This window comes from Oncorhynchus kisutch, linkage group LG28 (genome assembly GCF_002021735.2).
Source record: "Oncorhynchus kisutch isolate 150728-3 linkage group LG28, Okis_V2, whole genome shotgun sequence".
NCBI classification, from domain to species: domain Eukaryota; kingdom Metazoa; phylum Chordata; class Actinopteri; order Salmoniformes; family Salmonidae; genus Oncorhynchus; species Oncorhynchus kisutch.
In genome coordinates, this window is record NC_034201.2 from 51,261,713 (window position 1) to 51,279,925 (window position 18,213).

The 18,213-nt window shown below is 45.1% G+C and overlaps 1 protein-coding gene across 1 annotated transcript in view; it reads left to right on the forward strand.

Annotated features, from left to right (window-relative positions):
- Positions 1-13,676: 13,676 nt before the first annotated feature.
- slc47a1 (solute carrier family 47 member 1) overlaps positions 13,677-18,213 on the forward strand; it is a 48,660-nt gene continuing 44,123 nt past the window's right edge. The window contains exons 1-3 of the mRNA XM_031807987.1: positions 13,677-14,155; positions 16,795-16,896; positions 17,139-17,207. Of these exons, the coding sequence (XP_031663847.1) occupies positions 13,943-14,155; positions 16,795-16,896; positions 17,139-17,207 (384 nt within the window). The 5' untranslated portion in view covers positions 13,677-13,942. The remainder of the gene's footprint in view (positions 14,156-16,794; positions 16,897-17,138; positions 17,208-18,213) is intronic.

The following is an 18,213-nucleotide window of genomic DNA, read 5'->3' on the forward strand; positions in this document are numbered from 1 at the left end:
AGTCAGTGTGGAGGCTATATACAGGGGGTACAGGTACAGAGTCAGTGTGGAGGTTATAGACAGGGGGTACTGGTACCGAGTCAGTGTGGAGGCTATATACAGGGGATACCGGTACTGAGTCAGTGTGGAGGTTATAGACAGGGGGTACTGGTACCGAGTCAGTGTGGAGGTTATAGACAGGGGTACCGTTACCAAGTCAGTGTGGAGGCTATATACAGGGGGGTACCGGTACCAAGTCAGTGTGGAGGCTATATACAGGAGGTACCGGTACAGAGTCAATGTGGAGGTTATATACAGGGGGTACTGGTACAGAGTCAATGTGGAGGCTATATACAGGGGGTACCGGTACAGATTCAATGTGGAGGCTATATACAGGGGGTACCGGTACAGAATCAATGTGGAGGCTATATACAGGGGGTACCGGTACCGAGTCAATGTGGAGGCTATATACAGGGGGTAGCGGTACAGAGTCAATGTGGAGTCTATATACAGGGGGTAGCGGTACAGAGTCAATGTGGAGGCTATATACAGGGGGTAGCGGTACCGAGTCAATGTGGAGGCTATATACAGGGGGTAGCGGTACAGAGTCAATGTGGAGGCTATATACAGGGTGTTACGGTACAGAGTCAATGTGGAGGCTATATACAGGGGGTACCGGTACAGAGTCAATGTGGAGGCTATATACAGGGGGTACCGGTAGAGAGTCAATATGGAGGCTATATACAGGGTGTTACGGTACAGAGTCAATGTGGAGGCTATATACAGGGGGTACCGATACAGAGTCAATGTGGAGGCTATATACATGGGGTACCGGTACAGAGTCAATGTGGAGGCTATATACAGGGGGTACCTGTACAGAGTCAATGTGGAGGCTATATAGAGGTGTTACGGTACAGAGTCAATGTGGAGGCTATATACAGGGGGTACCGGTACAGAGTCAATGTGGAGGCTATATACAGGGTGTTACGGTACAGAGTCAATGTGGAGGCTATATACAGGTGTTACGGTACAGAGTCAATGTGGAGGCTATATACAGGGGGTACCGGTACAGAGTCAATGTGGAGGCTATATACAGGGGGTACCGGTAGTAGAGAGTCAATGTGGAGGCTATATACCGGGTGTTACGGTACAGAGTCAATGTGGAGGCTATATACAGGGGGTAACGGTACCGAGTCAATGTGGAGACTATATATAGGGGGTACCGGTACAGAGTCAATGTGGAGGCTATATACAGGGGGTACCGGTACAGAGTCAATGTGGAGGCTATATACAGGGGGTACCGGTACAGAGTCAGTGTGGAGGCTATATACAGGGGGTACAGGTACAGAGTCAGTGTGGAGGTTATAGACAGGGGGTACTGGTACCGAGTCAGTGTGGAGGCTATATACAGGGGGGTACCAGTACAGAGTCAGTGTGGAGGTTATAGACAGGGGGTACCGGTACTGAGTCAGTGTGGAGCTATAGACAGGGGGTACTGGTACCGAGTCCGTGTGGAGGTTATAGACAGGGGGTACCAGTACCGAGTCAGTGTGGAGACTATATACAGGGGATACCGGTACAGAGTCAGTGTGGAGGTTATAGACAGGGGTACCGGTACTGAGTCAGTGTGGAGGTTATAGACAGGGGGTACTGGTACCGAGTCAGTGTGGAGGTTATATACAGGGGGTACCGGTACAGAGTCCGTGTGGAGGTTATAGACAGGGGGTACCGGTACTGAGTCAGTGTGGAGGTTATAGACAGGGGGTACTGGTACCAAGTCAGTGTGGAGGCTGTATACAGGGGGTACCGGTACCGAGTCAGTGTGGAGGTTATAGACAGGGGGTACCGTTACCAAGTCAGTGTGGAGGCTATATACAGGGGGTACCGGTACCAAGTCAGTGTGGAGGCTATATACAGGAGGTACCGGTACAGAGTCAATGTGGAGGTTATATACAGGGGTACTGGTACAGAGTCAATGTGGAGGTTATATACAGGGGGTACCGGTACAGATTCAATGTGGAGGCCATATACAGGGGGTACCGGTACAGAATCAATGTGGAGGCTATATACAGGGGGTACCGGTACCGAGTCAATGTGGAGGCTATATACAGGGGGTAGCGGTACAGAGTCAATGTGGAGTCTATATACAGGGGGTAGCGGTACAGAGTCAATGTGGAGGCTATATACAGGGGGTAGCGGTACCGAGTCAATGTAGAGGCTATATACAAGGGGTAGCGGTACAGAGTCAATGTGGAGGCTATATACAGGGGGTACCGGTACAGAGTCAGTGTGGAGGCTATATACAGGGGGTAGCGGTACAGAGTCAATGTGGAGGCTATATACAGGGGGTACTGGTACCGAGTTAGTGTGGAGACTATATACAGGGGGTACTGGTACAGAGTCAGTGTGGAGGCTATATACAGGGGGTACTGGTACAGAGTCAGTGTGGAGGTTATAGACAGGGGGTACTGGTACCGAGTCAGTGTGGAGGTTATATACAGGGGGTACCGGTACAGAGTCAGTGTGGAGGTTATAGACAGGGGGTACCGGTACTGAGTCAGTGTGGAGGATATAGACATGGGGTACTGGTACCGAGTCAGTGTGGAGGCTATAGACAGGGGGTACCAGTATCTAGTCAGTGTGGAGACTATATACAGGGGGTACCGGTACAGAGTCAGTGTGGAGGTTATAGACAGGGGGTACTGGTACCGAGTCAGTGTGGAAGTTATATACAGGGGGTACCGGTACAGAGTCAGTGTGGAGGTTATAGACAGGGGGTACAGGTACTGAGTCAGTGTGGAGACTATATACAGGGGGGTACCGGTACCGAGTCAGTGTGGAGGCTATATACAGGAGGTACCGGTACCGAGTCAGTGTGGAGGCTATATACAGGGGGTACCGGTACCGAGTCAGTGTGGAGACTATATACAGGGGGTACCGGTACCGAGTCAGTGTGGAGACTATATACAGGGGGTACTGGTACCGAGTCAGTGTGGAGGCTATATACAGGGGGTACTGGTACCGAGTCAGTGTGGAGGCTATATACAGGGGGTACCGGTACTGAGTCAGTGTGGAGGCTATATACGGGGGTACCGGTACTGAGTCAGTGTGGAGGCTATATACAGGGGGTACAGGTAATGAGTCAATGTGGAGGCTATATACAGGGGGTACCGTTACCGAGTCAGAGTGGAGGTTATATACAGGGGGTACTGGTAGAGTCAGTGTGGAGGCTATATACAGGGGGGTGCCGGTACCAAGTCAGTGTGGAGGTTATAGACAGGGGGTACCGGTACAGAGTCAGTGTGGAGGTTATATACAGGGGGTACCGGTACAGAGTCAATGTGGAGGCTATATACAGGGGGTACCGGTACAGAGTCAGTGTGGAGGTAATAGACAGGGGGTACCGGTACAGAGTCAGTGTGGAGGTTATATACAGGGGGTACCAGTACAGAGTCAATGTGGAGGTTATAGACAGGGGGTACCGGTACCAAGTCAGTGTAGAGGGGGTAGAGGTATAGAGGTAATTTGTACATGTAGTTTGGGGATAGAAGCTGTTGAGGAGCCTTATTGGTCCTAGGACTTGGCTTCCTCAGGCAGGTTACCTTTGCTTCCTTGGGCACAGGGACTATGGTGGTCTGCTTGAGACATGTAGGTATTACAGACTCGGTCAGGAAGAGGTTGAAAATGCCTGTGAAGAGACTTGACAGTTGGTCTGCGCATGCTTTAAGTACACGTCCTGGTAATCCGTCTGGCCCAGCGGCTTTGTGAATGTTGACCTGTTTATTAAAGGTTTTGTTGACATCGGCTACCGAGAGCGTTATCACACAGTCATCCAAAACAGCAGGTGCTCTCATACATGCTCCAGTGTTGCTTGCCTCGAAGCGAGCATAAAAAGGCATTTAGCTTGTCTGGTAGGCTCGCGTCACTGGGCAGCTCGCGTCTGGGTTTCCCTCTGTAGTCTGTAATAGTTTTCAAGCCCTGCCACGTCCGACGAGCATCATAGCCGGTGTAGTAGGATTCAATCTTGATGTTTTTCTGGTTTGATGGTTCGTCTGAGGGCATAGCGGGATTTCTTATAGGCGTGTCCCGCTCCTTGAAAGCAGCAGCTCTAGCCTTTAGCTCAATGCGGATGTTGCCTGTAATCCATGGCTTCTGGTTGGGATATGTAAGTACAGTCACTGTGTGGATGATGTCGTCGATGCACTAATTGATGAAGCCGATGACTGAGGTGGTGTATTCCTTAATGCCATTGGCGTAGCAACCACGTCATCTGACCTCTTCCGTGTTGAGGGAGTCACTGGTACTTCTTGCTTTAATTTTGGTGTGTAAGCAGTAGTCAGGAAGATAGAATTACGGTCAGATTTGCCAAATGGAGGGTGGGGGAGAGCTTTGTATGCATCTCTGTGTGGAGTAAAGGTGGTTTATAGTTTTTTTCCCCCTTGGCTGCATATACATTTTTTGGTAAAACTGATTTAAGTTTCCTGTCATTAAAGACCCCGGCCACTAGGAGCGCCACTTCTGGGTGAGTATTTTCTTTTTTGCTTATGGCCTTATAGAGTTGGTTGAGTGTGGTCTTGGTGCTAGCATCGGTCTGTGGTGGTAAATAGACGGCTACGAATAATATAGATGAGAATTCTCTTGGTAGATAGTGTGGTCTATAGCTTATCATAAGGTTCTCTACCTCAGGTGAGCAATACCTTCTTTAACATTAGACATCGGGGCACCAGCTGCTATTGACAAAAAGACACACACCCCCACCCCTCATCTTTCCAGATATAGCTTCTCTGTTCTGCTGGTGCATTGAAAATCCCTCCAGCTCTATATTATCCGTGTCGTCGTTCGGCCACGACTTGGTGAAACATAATATATTACATTTCTTAATGATCTGTTGGTAGGATAGTTGTAATCGTAGGTCAGAAAATGTATTTTCCAATGATTGAATGTTAGCAAGTAGAATTGATGGCAGTGGGGGTTTACTCGCTCGCCTACAGATGTCTTTTCTTCAGGATCTGGGGCTGTTCCCAGGAGAGCAGTATATCGTTCTTGTCGGACTCGTTAAAGGAAAAAGCTTCTTCCAGTTTGTGGTGAGTAATCCCAGGTCTGATGTCCAGAAGTTATTTTCGGTCATAAGAGACGGAAGCAGCAACATTATGTACAAAATAAGTAACAAAATAAGATACAAACAACACAAAAAATGAACAAAAGAGCACAATTGGTTACGGGCATGTAAAACTACAGCCATACTCTTCGGCGCAATCTTAAAACTCATCTGGTTAGTGGGAAGTTGTTTCAACTGTGCTGGCCCAGGTGCTATTTAGGAGTGGCTGGCCCAGGTGATATTCGGTGACTGGCCCAGGTGATATTTAGGAGTGGCTGGCCCAGGTGATAATAAGGAGTGGCTGGCCCAGGTGATATTTAGGAGTGGCTGGCCCAGGTGATATTTAGGCGTGGCTGGCCCAGGTGATAATTAGGATTGGCAGTGATATTTTGGAGTGGCTGGCCCAGGTGATATTTAGGAATGGCTGGCCCAGGTGATATTTAGGAGTGGCTGGCCCAGGGGATATTTCGGAGTGGATGGCCAAGGTTATATTTAGGAGTGGCTGGCCCAGGTGATAATAAGGAGTGGCTGGCCCAGGTGATAATAAAGAGTGGCTGGCCCAGGTGATATTTAGGAAGGGTAGGCCCAGTTGACATTTAAGAGTGGCTGGCCAATGTGAAATTTAGGAGTGGCAGGCCTTGTTGATTTTTAGGAGTGGCTGGTCCAGGTGATATTTAAGACTGGTTGATGTTGGGGAGAGCTACACTTCACCTCAGCTGAGGTTTTGGGGAGAGCTATACACTTCACGTCAGCTGAGGTGTTGAGGAGAGATACACGTCACACTACTGATTGATTGATTACACACACACTACTGATTGATTGACTACACACACTACTGATTGATTGACTGCACACAATACTGATTGATTGAGAACACACACTACTAATTGATTGATTATGCACACACTACTGATTGATTGATTGATTAACTACACACACTACTGATTGATTGATTAACTACACACACTACTGATTGATTGATTGATTTATTAACTACACACACTACTGATTGATTGATTAACTACACACACTACTGATTGATTAACTACACACACTACTGATTGATTGATTAACTACACACACTACTGATTGATTAACTACACACACTACTGATTGATTAACTACACACACTACTGATTGATTGATTAACTACACACACTACTGATTGATTGATTACACACACACTACTGATTGATTGATTGATTGACTACACACACTACTGATTGATTGATTAACTACACACACTACTGATTGATTGATTGATTAACTACACACACTACTGATTGATTGATTAACTACACACACTACTGATTGATTGATTAACTACACACACTACTGATTGATTGATTAACTACACACACTACTGATTGATTGATTGACTACACACCCTACTGATTGATTAACTACACACACACTTCTGATTGATTGACTACCCATGCTACTGATTGATTGACTGCGCACACACTACTGGATGTTTAATTGACTACATGCACTACTGATCGATTAACTACACACACTATTGATTGATTGACTAAACACACTTCTGATTGATTTACTACACACACTTCTGATTAACTACACACTACTGATTGATTGATTAACTACACACACTATTGATTGATTGATCAACTACACACACTACTGATTGATTGACTACACACTACTGTTCGGTGCCTATACCTGTTGTTCATGTGTCTGTTTGCTTTGTGTCTGTTTGCTTTGGTCAGTACGACCTGTTTTCTGTGTGCAAGGCACCTTTTAAAGGTAATGCTCCTGCGTTGGCGGATATTTGCAGTAAATGTTGGCTTCATCAGTACTGTGCAGCTGTATTCATCGACCTGGCCAAAGCTTTCGACTCTGTCAATCACCGCATTCTTATCGGCAGACTCAACTGCCTTGGTTTCTCAAATGATTGCCTCGCCTGGTTCACCAACTACTTCTCAGACAGAGTTTAGTGTGTCAGATTGGAGGGACTGTTGGCAGTCTCTATGGGGGTGCCACAGGGTTCAATTCTCGGGCCGACTCTTTTCTCTGTATATATGAATGATATCGCTCTTGCTGCTGGGGATTATCTGATCCACCTCTACGCAGATGATAACGGTCTGTATACATCTGGTCTTTCTTTGGACACCTCCAAACGAGCTTCAACGCCATTCAAACTCTCCTTCCGTGGCCTCCAACTGCTCTTAAATGCAAGTAAAACGAAATGCATGCTCTTCAACCAATCGCTAGCAGCACCTGCCCGCCCATCCTGCATCACTACTTGGGACGGTTCTGACTTAGAATATGTGGACATCTACAAATACCTAGGTGTCTGGTTAGACTGTAAACTTCCCTTCTAGACTCACATTAAGCATCTCCAATACAAAATTGAATCTATAATCAGCTTCCTGTATCGCAATAAAGCATCCTTTGCTCATGCTGCCAAACATACTCTCGTAAAACGGACTATCCTACCAATCCTTGACTTCGGCGATGTCCTTTACAAAATAGCATCCAACACTCTACTCAACAAACTGGATGCCGTCTATCACAGTGCCATCCGTTTTCTCACCAAAGCCCCATATACTACCAACCTCTGCGACCTGTATGCTCTCGTTGGCTGGCCCTCGCTTCATATTCGTCGCCAAACCCACTGGCTCCAGGTCATCTATAAGTCTTTGCTAGGTAAAGCCCTGCCTTATCTCAGCTCACTGGTCACCATATAGCAGCACCCACCCGTAGAACGTGCTCCAGCAGATACATTTCACTGGTCACCATAGCAGCCCCCACCCGTAGCACGCGCTCCAGCAGGTATATGTCACTGGTCACCATAGCAGCACCCACCCGTAGAGCGTGCTCCAGCAGGTATATGTCACTGGTCACCATAGCAGCACCCACCCGTAGCACGCGCTCCGGCAGGTATATGTCACTGGTCACGCCCAAAGCCAATTCACCCTTTGGACGCCTTTCCTTCCAGTTCTCTGCTGCCGATGACTGGAACGAATTGCAAAAATCACTGAAACTGGAGACTCATATCTCCCTCACTAGCATTAAAGCATCAGCTGTCAGAGCAGCTCACAGATCATTGCACCTGTACATAGCCCATCTGTAAATAGCCCATCCAATATACCCATCCCCATTTTTTTTGCTCCTTTGCACCCCAGTATCTCTGCTTGCACATTCATCTTCTGCACATTTATCACTCCAGTGTTTAATTGCTAAATTGTAATGATCTTGCCAATATGGCCTATTTATTGCCTTACCTCCTTTATCTCCTTTATCTTACCTCATCTGCACAACCTGTATATAGACTTTCTTGATTTTTATTCTACTGTGTCATTGACTTGTTTATTGTGTTATTGACTTGTTTATTGTTTTATTCCATGTGTAACTCTGTGTTGTTGTCTGTGTCACACTGCTTTGCTTTATCTTGGCCAGGTCACAGTTGTAAATGAGAACTTGTTCTCAACTAGCCTACCTGGTTAAATAAAGGTGAAATAAATAAAAACAAAATCAGGAAATAACATTTCAATGGCGTATTGTCCAAATCCTGCGATCAGATTGAATCTGAAAAACATACATAACACTAGACACAGCCGTTATTAACGGGTAGTGGGTTAAATCAGGGTCACAGTGTTTCTTTTTTTAAACACATCTACTTTGAAAGAAAAGTATACAAATGGCTATGGGTTTAAAAAAAGAAGACACTGATTTATTTAGAATTCAAGACTTAACCAGGAATTCTGCAGCGATCCGCCATCCCATCTGGTTTGGACTTAGTGGTGCGAACATTTGTTTTTCAACAGGACAATGACCCAAAACACCCCCAAGCTGTGTAAGGGCTATTTGACCAAGAAGGAGAGTGATGGAGTGCTGCATCAGATGACCTGGCCTCCACAATCACCCAACCTGTATCACCGCCTGGTACGGCAACTGCTCCGCCCACAACCGTAAGGCTCTCCAGAGGGTAGTGAGGTCTGCACAACGCATCACCGGGGGCAAACTACCTGCCCTCCAGGACCTCTACACCACCCGATGTCATTGGAAGGACAACAACCACCCGAGCCACTGCCTGTTCACCCCGCTATCATCCAGAAGGCGAGGTCAGTACAAGTGCATCAAAGCTGGGACCGAGAGACTGAAAAACAGCTTCTATCTCAAGGCCATCAGACTGTTAAACAGCCACCACTAACATTGAGTGGCTGCTGCCAACACACTGACTCAACTCCAGCCACTTTAATAATGGGAATTGATGGGAAATGATGTAAAATATATCACTAGCCACTTTAAACAATGCTACCTAATATAATGTTTACATACCCTACATTATTCATCTCATATGTATATGTATATACTGTACTCTATATCATCTACTGCATCTTTATGTAATACATGTATCACTAGCCACTTTAACTATGCCACTTTGTTTACATACTCATCCCATATGTATATACTACACTCAATACCATCTACTGTATCTTGCCTATGCCGCTCTGTACCATCACTCATTCATATATCTTTATGTACATATTCTTTATCCCCTTACACTTGTGTCTATAAGGTAGTAGTTTTGGAATTGTTAGCTAGATTACTTGTTGGTTATTACTGCATTTTCAGAACTAGAAGCACAAGCATTTCGCTACACTCGCATTAACATCTGCTAACCATGTGTATGTGACAAATAACATTTGATTTGATTTGATTTTTGATTTGAATTGGAATGAGTTGGAACGCAGAGTGACAGAAAAGCAAGACTGGTGGAGGCCAGGGCTCTAACTTAACAAACCTAATTGATAGGTGAGAATTGTCTGTTAATTGAATGAATAGAATATTCTGCCCTGAAACATGTATTTGTATGGAATTGATTATAATGTATGAAATCATAATCAATAAATGTGTAGTCCTAGTCAGAATTAGGGTTAAACAATATGTCTTTATGGTATTTTAAAAGACATGTGTGTGCGTATGTTTGTGTGTATGTGTGTGCGTATGTTTGTGTGTATGTGTGTGCGTATGTTTGTGTGTATGTGTGGGCGTAAAATTAATCGTTTTTTATTCTTAATGTTAGAATGTTCCGTGAATAAACCTTTTAGCTGGGCCTCCGTCTGTTTCATTCGACCAGGATCTTACAAATTCTGGTTTACAGACTGAGAGTAATATAATTTATTCGGGTTATGTACCTAGAGAACATACAGTAATTCTCTTATCACGAATGCAATGGATCTAAGCGCAGGCAGGGGTGTGTCAGGAATACTCTAGGTTCAGGGGTGTGTCAGGAATACTCTAGGTTCAGGGGTGTGCCCCTGCTGACCAGACTGCTGACCAGATACAATCAGGACACGCAGGTTGAAATATCAAAACAAACTACTAACCCTACTATATTAATTTGGGGACAGGTCGAAAAGCATGAAATATTTATGGAAATTTAGCTAGCTAGCATTCTGTTGCTAGATAATTTGCCCTGGGATTAAAACATTTGGTTATTATTTTACCTGAAATGCACAAGGCCCTATACTCTGACAAATAATCCACATTTTCTCAACCAGCTTCACTTGGAATGATTGAGAGCCAGTTTCATCCCCATTAGTTCCTGCCAAGGCAGCAGCTGCTCTTCCTGGGGTCCTGTAAAATTAAGGCAGTTTATATCATTTGAAAAAAAGAAAAAAAAACATTAAAATACATTCACAGATTTCACAACATTCTATGGCACTCAGGCCGCTGCTCCATCGCTACTATCTACAGTACAAAATCAATGTGTGTGTATAGTGCTTATGTTATCACGTGTGTATGCATGTCTGTGCCTATGTGTTGCTTCACAGTCCCCACTGTTACATAAGGTGTATTTTTGTATATTTTTTTTAAATGACATTTTACTGCATCAGTTACTTTATGTGGAATAGAGTTCCATGTAGTCATGGCTCTATGTAGTACTGTGGAATAGAGTTCCATGTAGTCATGGCTCTATGTAGTACTGTGGAATAGAGTTCCATGTAGTCATGGCTCTATGTAGTACTATGGAATAGAGTTCCATGTAGTCATGGCTCTATGTAGTACTGTGGAATAGAGTTCCATGTAGTCATGGCTCTATGTAGTACTGTGGAATAGAGTTCCATGTAGTCATGGCTCTATGTAGTACTGTGCCTCTCCCATAGTCTGTTCTGGACTATGAAGAGACCTCTTGTGGCCTGTCTTGTGGGGTATGCATGGGTGTCTGAGCTGTGTGCCAGTAGTTTAGATAGACAGCTCGGTGCATTCAACATGTCAATACATCTCATATATTAAACAAGTAGTGATGAAGTCAATCTCTCCTCCACTTTCAACAAGTAGAGATTGACATGAATATTGTTAATATTATCACTCGGTGTCCATCCAAGGGTCAGCTATGCTGCCCTGTTCTGAGACAATTGCAATGTTCCTAAGTCCCTTTTTGTGGCACCTGACCACACGACTGAACAGGTGTCCAGGTGCCACAAAACTAGAGCATGTAGGACCTGCCTTGCTGATAGTGTTGTTAAGAAGGTAGACACTAGGGCCTGTAGGACCTGCCTTGCTGATAGTGTTGTTAAGAAGGTAGAAACTAGGGCCTGTAGGACCTGCCTTGTTGATAGTGCTGTTAAGAAGGTAGAGCAGCGCTTTATTATGGACAGACTTCTCCCCATCTTAGCTACTGTTGTATCAATATGTTTTGACCCTGACAGTTTACAATCCAGGGTTACTATCATCAGTTTAGTCACCTCAACTTGCTCATTTCCACATTATTTATTACAAGATTTAGTCGAGGTTTAGGGTTCAGTGAATGATTTGTCGCTAATACAGTGCTTTTAGATTTTGAAATATTTAGGACTAACTTATTCCTTGCCACCCACTCTGAAACGAACAATTTTTTAAGTTTTAGCTGACGTGTATAGTGTTGTGTCTTCCACATACATAGACACACTGGCTTTACTCAAAGCCAGTGGCATGTCATTAGTAGAGATTGAAAAAGGTAAGGGGCCTAGACAGCTGCCCTGGGGAATTCCTGATTCTAGCTGGATTATGTTGTAGAGGCTTCCATTAAAGTGATGAAGTCACTTTAATGGATTATGTTGGGGCGGCAGGGTAGCCTAGTGGTTAGAGCGTTGGACTAGTAACCAGAAGGTTGCAAGTTCAAAACCCTTAGCTGACAAGGTACAAATCTGTCATTCTGCAGGCAGTTAACCCCACTGTTCCTAGGCCGTCATTGAAAATAAGAATTTGTTCTTAACTGACTTGCCTAGTTAAATAAAGAAAAAATAAAGAACACCCTCTGTGTTCTGTTAGACAGATAACTCTTTATCCACAATATAGCAGGGGGTGTAAAGCCATAACGCACATGTTTTTCCAGCAGCAGACTAGGATCGATAATGTCAAAAGCCGCACTGAAGTCTAACAAAACCCCCACAATATTTGTATCATCAATTTCTCTCATCAAATCATCGATCATTTGTGCTGTGCTTCAGTCAGCTGTGCTTTTTGAATGTCCTTCTCTATAAGCATGCTGAAAGTCTGTTGTCAATTTGTTTACTGTAAAACAGCAATGTATCTGGTCAAACACAATGTTGACCAGATACTGTACTGTTTACCGTTCAGAAGTTTACTAAGGGTTGGTAACAGACTGATTGGGCGGTTATTTTAGACAGTAAAGGGGGCTTTACTATTCTTAGGTAGGGGAATGACTCTTGCTTCCCTCCAAGCCTGAGGGCACACGCTCTCTAGTAGGCTTAAATTGAAAATATGGCAAATAGGAGTGGCAATATCGTCCACTATTATCCTCAGTAATTTTCCATCCAAGTTGTCAGACCCTGGTTCCTTGTCATTGTTGATAGACAATAATAATTGTTTCACCTATTCCACACTCACTTTAGGGAATTCAATTGTTTTTCATAATTTGATCAGATATACTTGGATGTGTAGTGTCAGTGTTTGTTGCTGGCATGTCATCCCTACGTTTGCTTATCTTGCCAATGAAAAAGTCATTAAAGTAGCTTGCAATATCATTGGGCTTTGTGATGAAAAAGCCATCTGATTCAATGAATGATGGATCTGAGTTGGCTTTTTTCCCCAAAATGTAATTTAAGGTGCTCCAAAGCATTTTACTATCATTCTTAGTTTCTACTTCTTTTGATTCAGTTTAGTCATATGATTTCTCAATTTGCAATACATTTGCCAATCTGTTGTGCAGCCAGACTTATTGGCTACTAGAATGTCAAATATAAACTTGTAGAAATATAACAAAACCATTTGACATAAAAACATGTGAGATCAAAGGTTAAAGTGCATTCAAGAGGAGGCGGGGTCGATGGCTCAACACCACACACACACACACTGCTACAGCCATATTCTCAGTCATTCATTAATCAGATGTTGTAACACACAACTCAGATCAGGGCTCAGACACTTAGGCATTCCTCAACAGATTACTGAGTCCTGTAACACACACACCCCTCAGCCTAGCTTGGCCACTTACAGCGACAAAACATGAGCCTGTTTGTGGCTCTCTCCCTCTCTTACTCTTTGATTCTCTCACTCTCTCTCTCTCTCTCTCTCTCTCTCTCTCCTTTCTTCTCTTGCCCCCTGTGTTCCTCTGGGAGCTATTTAATCAGTTACAGGGATGTGTGTGTGTGTTTCTCTGCCTCTACGAACTGACTGACTGACTGTGCTACGTTACCTCACAGGGCACATAATCTCTCTCTCTTTCTGTCCCCCTCTAGCTTCCCCTTTCTTTCTCTCTCTCTCTCTCTCACTACCTACTCTCTCACTCTCCCTCTCTCACGCTCCCTCTCTCACGCTCCCTCTCCCTCTCTTATGCTCCCTCTCTCACGCTCCCTCTCTCCCTCCCTCTCTCTGTCTCTTTCTCTCGGCTGAATGGAGAAGGCAGAATTTGTAGGTTCATTGCCGGGGCCTGGCCTGGTTGCTGGGGATGTAGTTGCCTTGTCGGAGGTGGTGCGGGGTACAGGCGAGGAGCTGGCGGGGACAGTGGTCAGTTCCAGACTGTTCCGCTGTGTGTGTGTCCGACGCTGGATACCCCTACCCTACAGAGAGGAACTCTACCATGTACTGAGACTCACAGGACCTCTGGTGAGACACAAACTGTGTGTGTTTGTGTGTGTGTGTGTGTGTGTGTGTGTGTTTGTGTGCGCACGCGCATGTTCAGCGTAGTTCAGTCACTGTCTGACTGAACAACCTTTCCTCCCAGCACTAGAGTTATTGTAATGGACAGTTGCTATAGATACAGTATATGACCAAAAGTATCTGGACACCCACAAATCAGTGGAATCAGCTATTTCAGCCACACCGGTTGCTAACAGGCGTATAATATCGAGCACAAAGTCATGCAATCTCCATAGACAAACATTGGCAGTAGAATGGTGCATACTGAATAGCTCAGTGACATGCAAAGTGACACCGTCATAGGATGCCACATTTCCAACAAGTCAGTAAAAAATGTTCTGTCCTCAGTTGCAAAACTCACTATCGAGTTCCAAACTGCCTCTGGAAGCAACGTCAGCACAAGAACTGTTTGTCGGGAGCTTCATGAAATGAGTTTCCATGGCCGAGCAGCCGCACACAAGCCTAAGATCACCATACGCAATACCAAGCATCAGCTGGAGTGGTGTAAAGCTCGCCGCCATTGGAATCTGGAGCAGAATAAACACGTTATCTGGAGTGATGAATAACGCTTCACCATCTGGCAGCTCGACGGACGAATCTGGGTTTGTCGGATGCCAGGAGAACACTACCTGCCCCAATGCATAGTGCCAACTGTAAAGTTTGGTGGAGGAGGAATAATGGTCTGGGGTTGTTTTTCCTGGCTCTGGCTAGGCCCCTTAGTTCCAGTGAAGGGAAATCTTAACTGCAGCATATAATGACATTCTAGGCGATTCTGTGCTTCCAACTTTGTGGCAACAGTTTGGGGAAGGCCCATTCCTGTTTCAGAATGACAATGCCACCCTGCACAAAGCAAGGTCCATACAAAAATGGTTTGTCTAGATCGGTATTGAAGAACTTGACTGGCCTGCACAGAGCCCTGACCTCAACCACATTGACCACCTTTGGGATGAATTGGAACGCCGACTGCGAGCCAGGCCTAATCACCCAACATCAGTGCACAACCTCACTAATGCTCTTATGGCTGAATGGAAGCAAGTCCTCTCAGCAATGTTCCAACATCTAGTGGAAAGCCTTCCCAGAAGAGTGGAGGCTGTTATAGCAGCAAAGGGGGGACAAACCTCATATCAATGGTGATGGTTTTGGCATGAGATGTTCGATGAGCAGGTGTCCACACACTGTTGGTTATGTAGTGTATGTCTGTAGTCACTGTCACTTATAGATTCAACACAGAATCAAATCAGTAACACATTCATAGCCCCTTTATAGAACCAGTAATAGAACCAGTCATAGTCCCTTTATGAAACCAGTCATAGCCCCTTTATAAAACCAGTCATAGCCCCTTTATAAAACCAGTCATAGCCTCTTTATGAAACCAGTCATAGCCCCTTTATAAAACCAGTCATAGCCCATTTATAAAACCAGTAATAGCCCCTTTATAAAACCAGTCATAGTCCCTTTATAAAACCAGTCATAGCCCCTTTATAAAACGACTCATAGCCCCTTTATAAAACCAGTCATAGCCACTTTATAAAACGACTCATAGCCCCTTTATAAAACCAGTCATAGCCCCTTTATAAAACGACTCATAGCCCCTTTATAGAACCAGTCATAGCCCCTTTATAGAACCAGTCATAGCCCCTTTATAAAACCAGTAATAGCCCCTTTATGAAACCAGTCATAGCCCCTTTATAAGACCAGTCATGTCATTGTTATAAAACCAGTCATAGCCCCTTTATAAAACTAGTCATAGACCCTTTATAAAACCAGTAATAGCCCCTTTATAAAACCAGTCAGACTGATCCCCCCCCCAAGTGTTACCATGAGATCATGTTTTAGACCTATTCCCCCTAAGTGTTTCCATGAGATCATGTTTTAGACCTATTCCCCCTAAGTGTTTCCATGAGATCATGTTTTAGACCTATTCCCCCTAAGTGTTTCCATGAGATCATGATTAGACCTATTCCCCCTAAGTGTTTCCATGAAATCATGTTTTAGACCTATTCCCCCTAAGTGTTTCCATGAGATCATGATTAGACCTATTCCCCCTAAGTGTTTCCATGAGATCATGATTAGACCTATTCCCCCTAAGTGTTTCCATGAGATCATGTTTTAGACCTATTCCCCCTAAGTGTTTCCATGAGATCATGTTTTAGACTGATCCCCCCCCCTAAGTGTTTCCATGAGATCATGATTAGACCTATTCCCCCTAAGTGTTTCAATGAAATCATGTTTTAGACCTATTCCCCCTAAGTGTTTCCATGAGATCATGATTAGACCTATTCCCCCTAAGTGTTTCCATGAGATCATGATTAGACCTATTCCCCCTAAGTGTTTCCATGAAATCATGTTTTAAACCTATTCCCCCTAAGTGTTTCCATGAGATCATGTTTTAGACCTATTCCCCCTAAGTGTTTCCATGAGATCATGATTAGACCTATTCCCCCTAAGTGTTTCCATGAAATCATGTTTTAGACTTGTCTTGGCAGAGATTGCGCTGTTAACCTCACATGAAATACCATTGGTGCCGCAGGACAGAACTCACTCTTGGTGCATGTGTGTGTGTTGTGTGTGTGTTGTGTGCGTGCGAGCAAGCTCGTCTGTTACAGCTGGTGTCTCGGATCCTGAACTTCTTGCTCCCGTTTGTCATCACCATATTCTGTGGTCACCTTGGCAACGCAGAGCTGGCGGGATATGCACTGGGCTCTGCGGTATTACCCACAATTATCTACTATGATTAGTTCTCTGACTGGCGTGTATAACCAATCACATGATAGATTTGGTGTGATCTTTAAACACGTTGCATGTTGGACTGACATGAACTTAAGTTGAAATTATAATGATTTTAAATTATAAATAAAGATTTGAAAAAAACATTTTGCAGTTATACAGACAGACTGACTCTATAATATTGTGACTTCATAGTAATATTTGTTGTTGTTCTTCCTGGCAGGTGATCAATGTGACCACGACCTCTACGGGCTACGGACTGGCTCTGGCCTGTGATACACTCGTCTCTCAGGTTAGACCCTCTGTGTGTGGGTTAGACCCTCTGTGTGTGGGTTAGACCCTCTGTGTGTGCGTTAGACCCTCTGTGTGTGCGTTAGACCCTCTGTGTGTGCGTTAGACCCTCTGTGTGTGCGTTAGACCCTCTGTGTGTGCGTTAGACCCTCTTTGTGTGGGTTAGGCTCTCTGTGTGTGGGTTAGGCCCTCTGTGTGTGGGTTAGACCCTCTGTGTGTGGGTTAGGCCCTCTGTGTGTGGGCTAGACCCTCTGTGTGTGGGTTAGGCTCTCTGTGTGTGGGTTAGACCCTCTGTGTGTGGGTCCACCCCCTTTTCCAGGCATCACCCATCTTCCCCATTATCCCCTGTGTATTTATACCTGTGTTCTCTGTTGGTCCATTGCCAGTTCATCTTGTTTTGTCAAGTCAACCAGCGTTTTTATTCTCAGCTCCTGCTGTTCCCAGTCTCTCTTTTTCTCACCCTCCTGGTTTTGACCCTTGCCTGTCCTGACTCTGAGCCCGCCTGCCTGACCAATCTGCCTGTCCTGACTCTGAGCCCGCCTGCCTGACCCTTGCCTGTCCTGACTCTGACCTCGCCTGCCTGATCACTCTGCCTGCCGACTTGTCCCTTTGCCCCACCTCTGGTTTACTGACCCCTGCCTGCCTTGACCTGTCTATTGCATGCCTCTGTTGGATAATCAAACCATTGTTAATTCGAAATGTCTGCACCTTACCTTGATTCCTGAACTGGCCATGACTGACCTAGCAGACCCGAGCAGTGCAACGCCATCTCCTCCCAGGGAGATACCATCAGTAGGCAAGAGGAATTGCTTCGTGTCCTTGTGGAGGGGGTCCAAACGTTGTCTGAACGTTGTCTGAACGTTGTCTGAACGCCAGGCAGTTTGCCAGAGCAAGTCCATGGGTTGTCTGGGAGGCCGCCTACCACGGTGGTAACCCTACAGCTCCACAGCAACGTCTCATCGGTCACTCCACCTTCCCGGAAGCCTCCGCTTACCTCCTCCTGAACG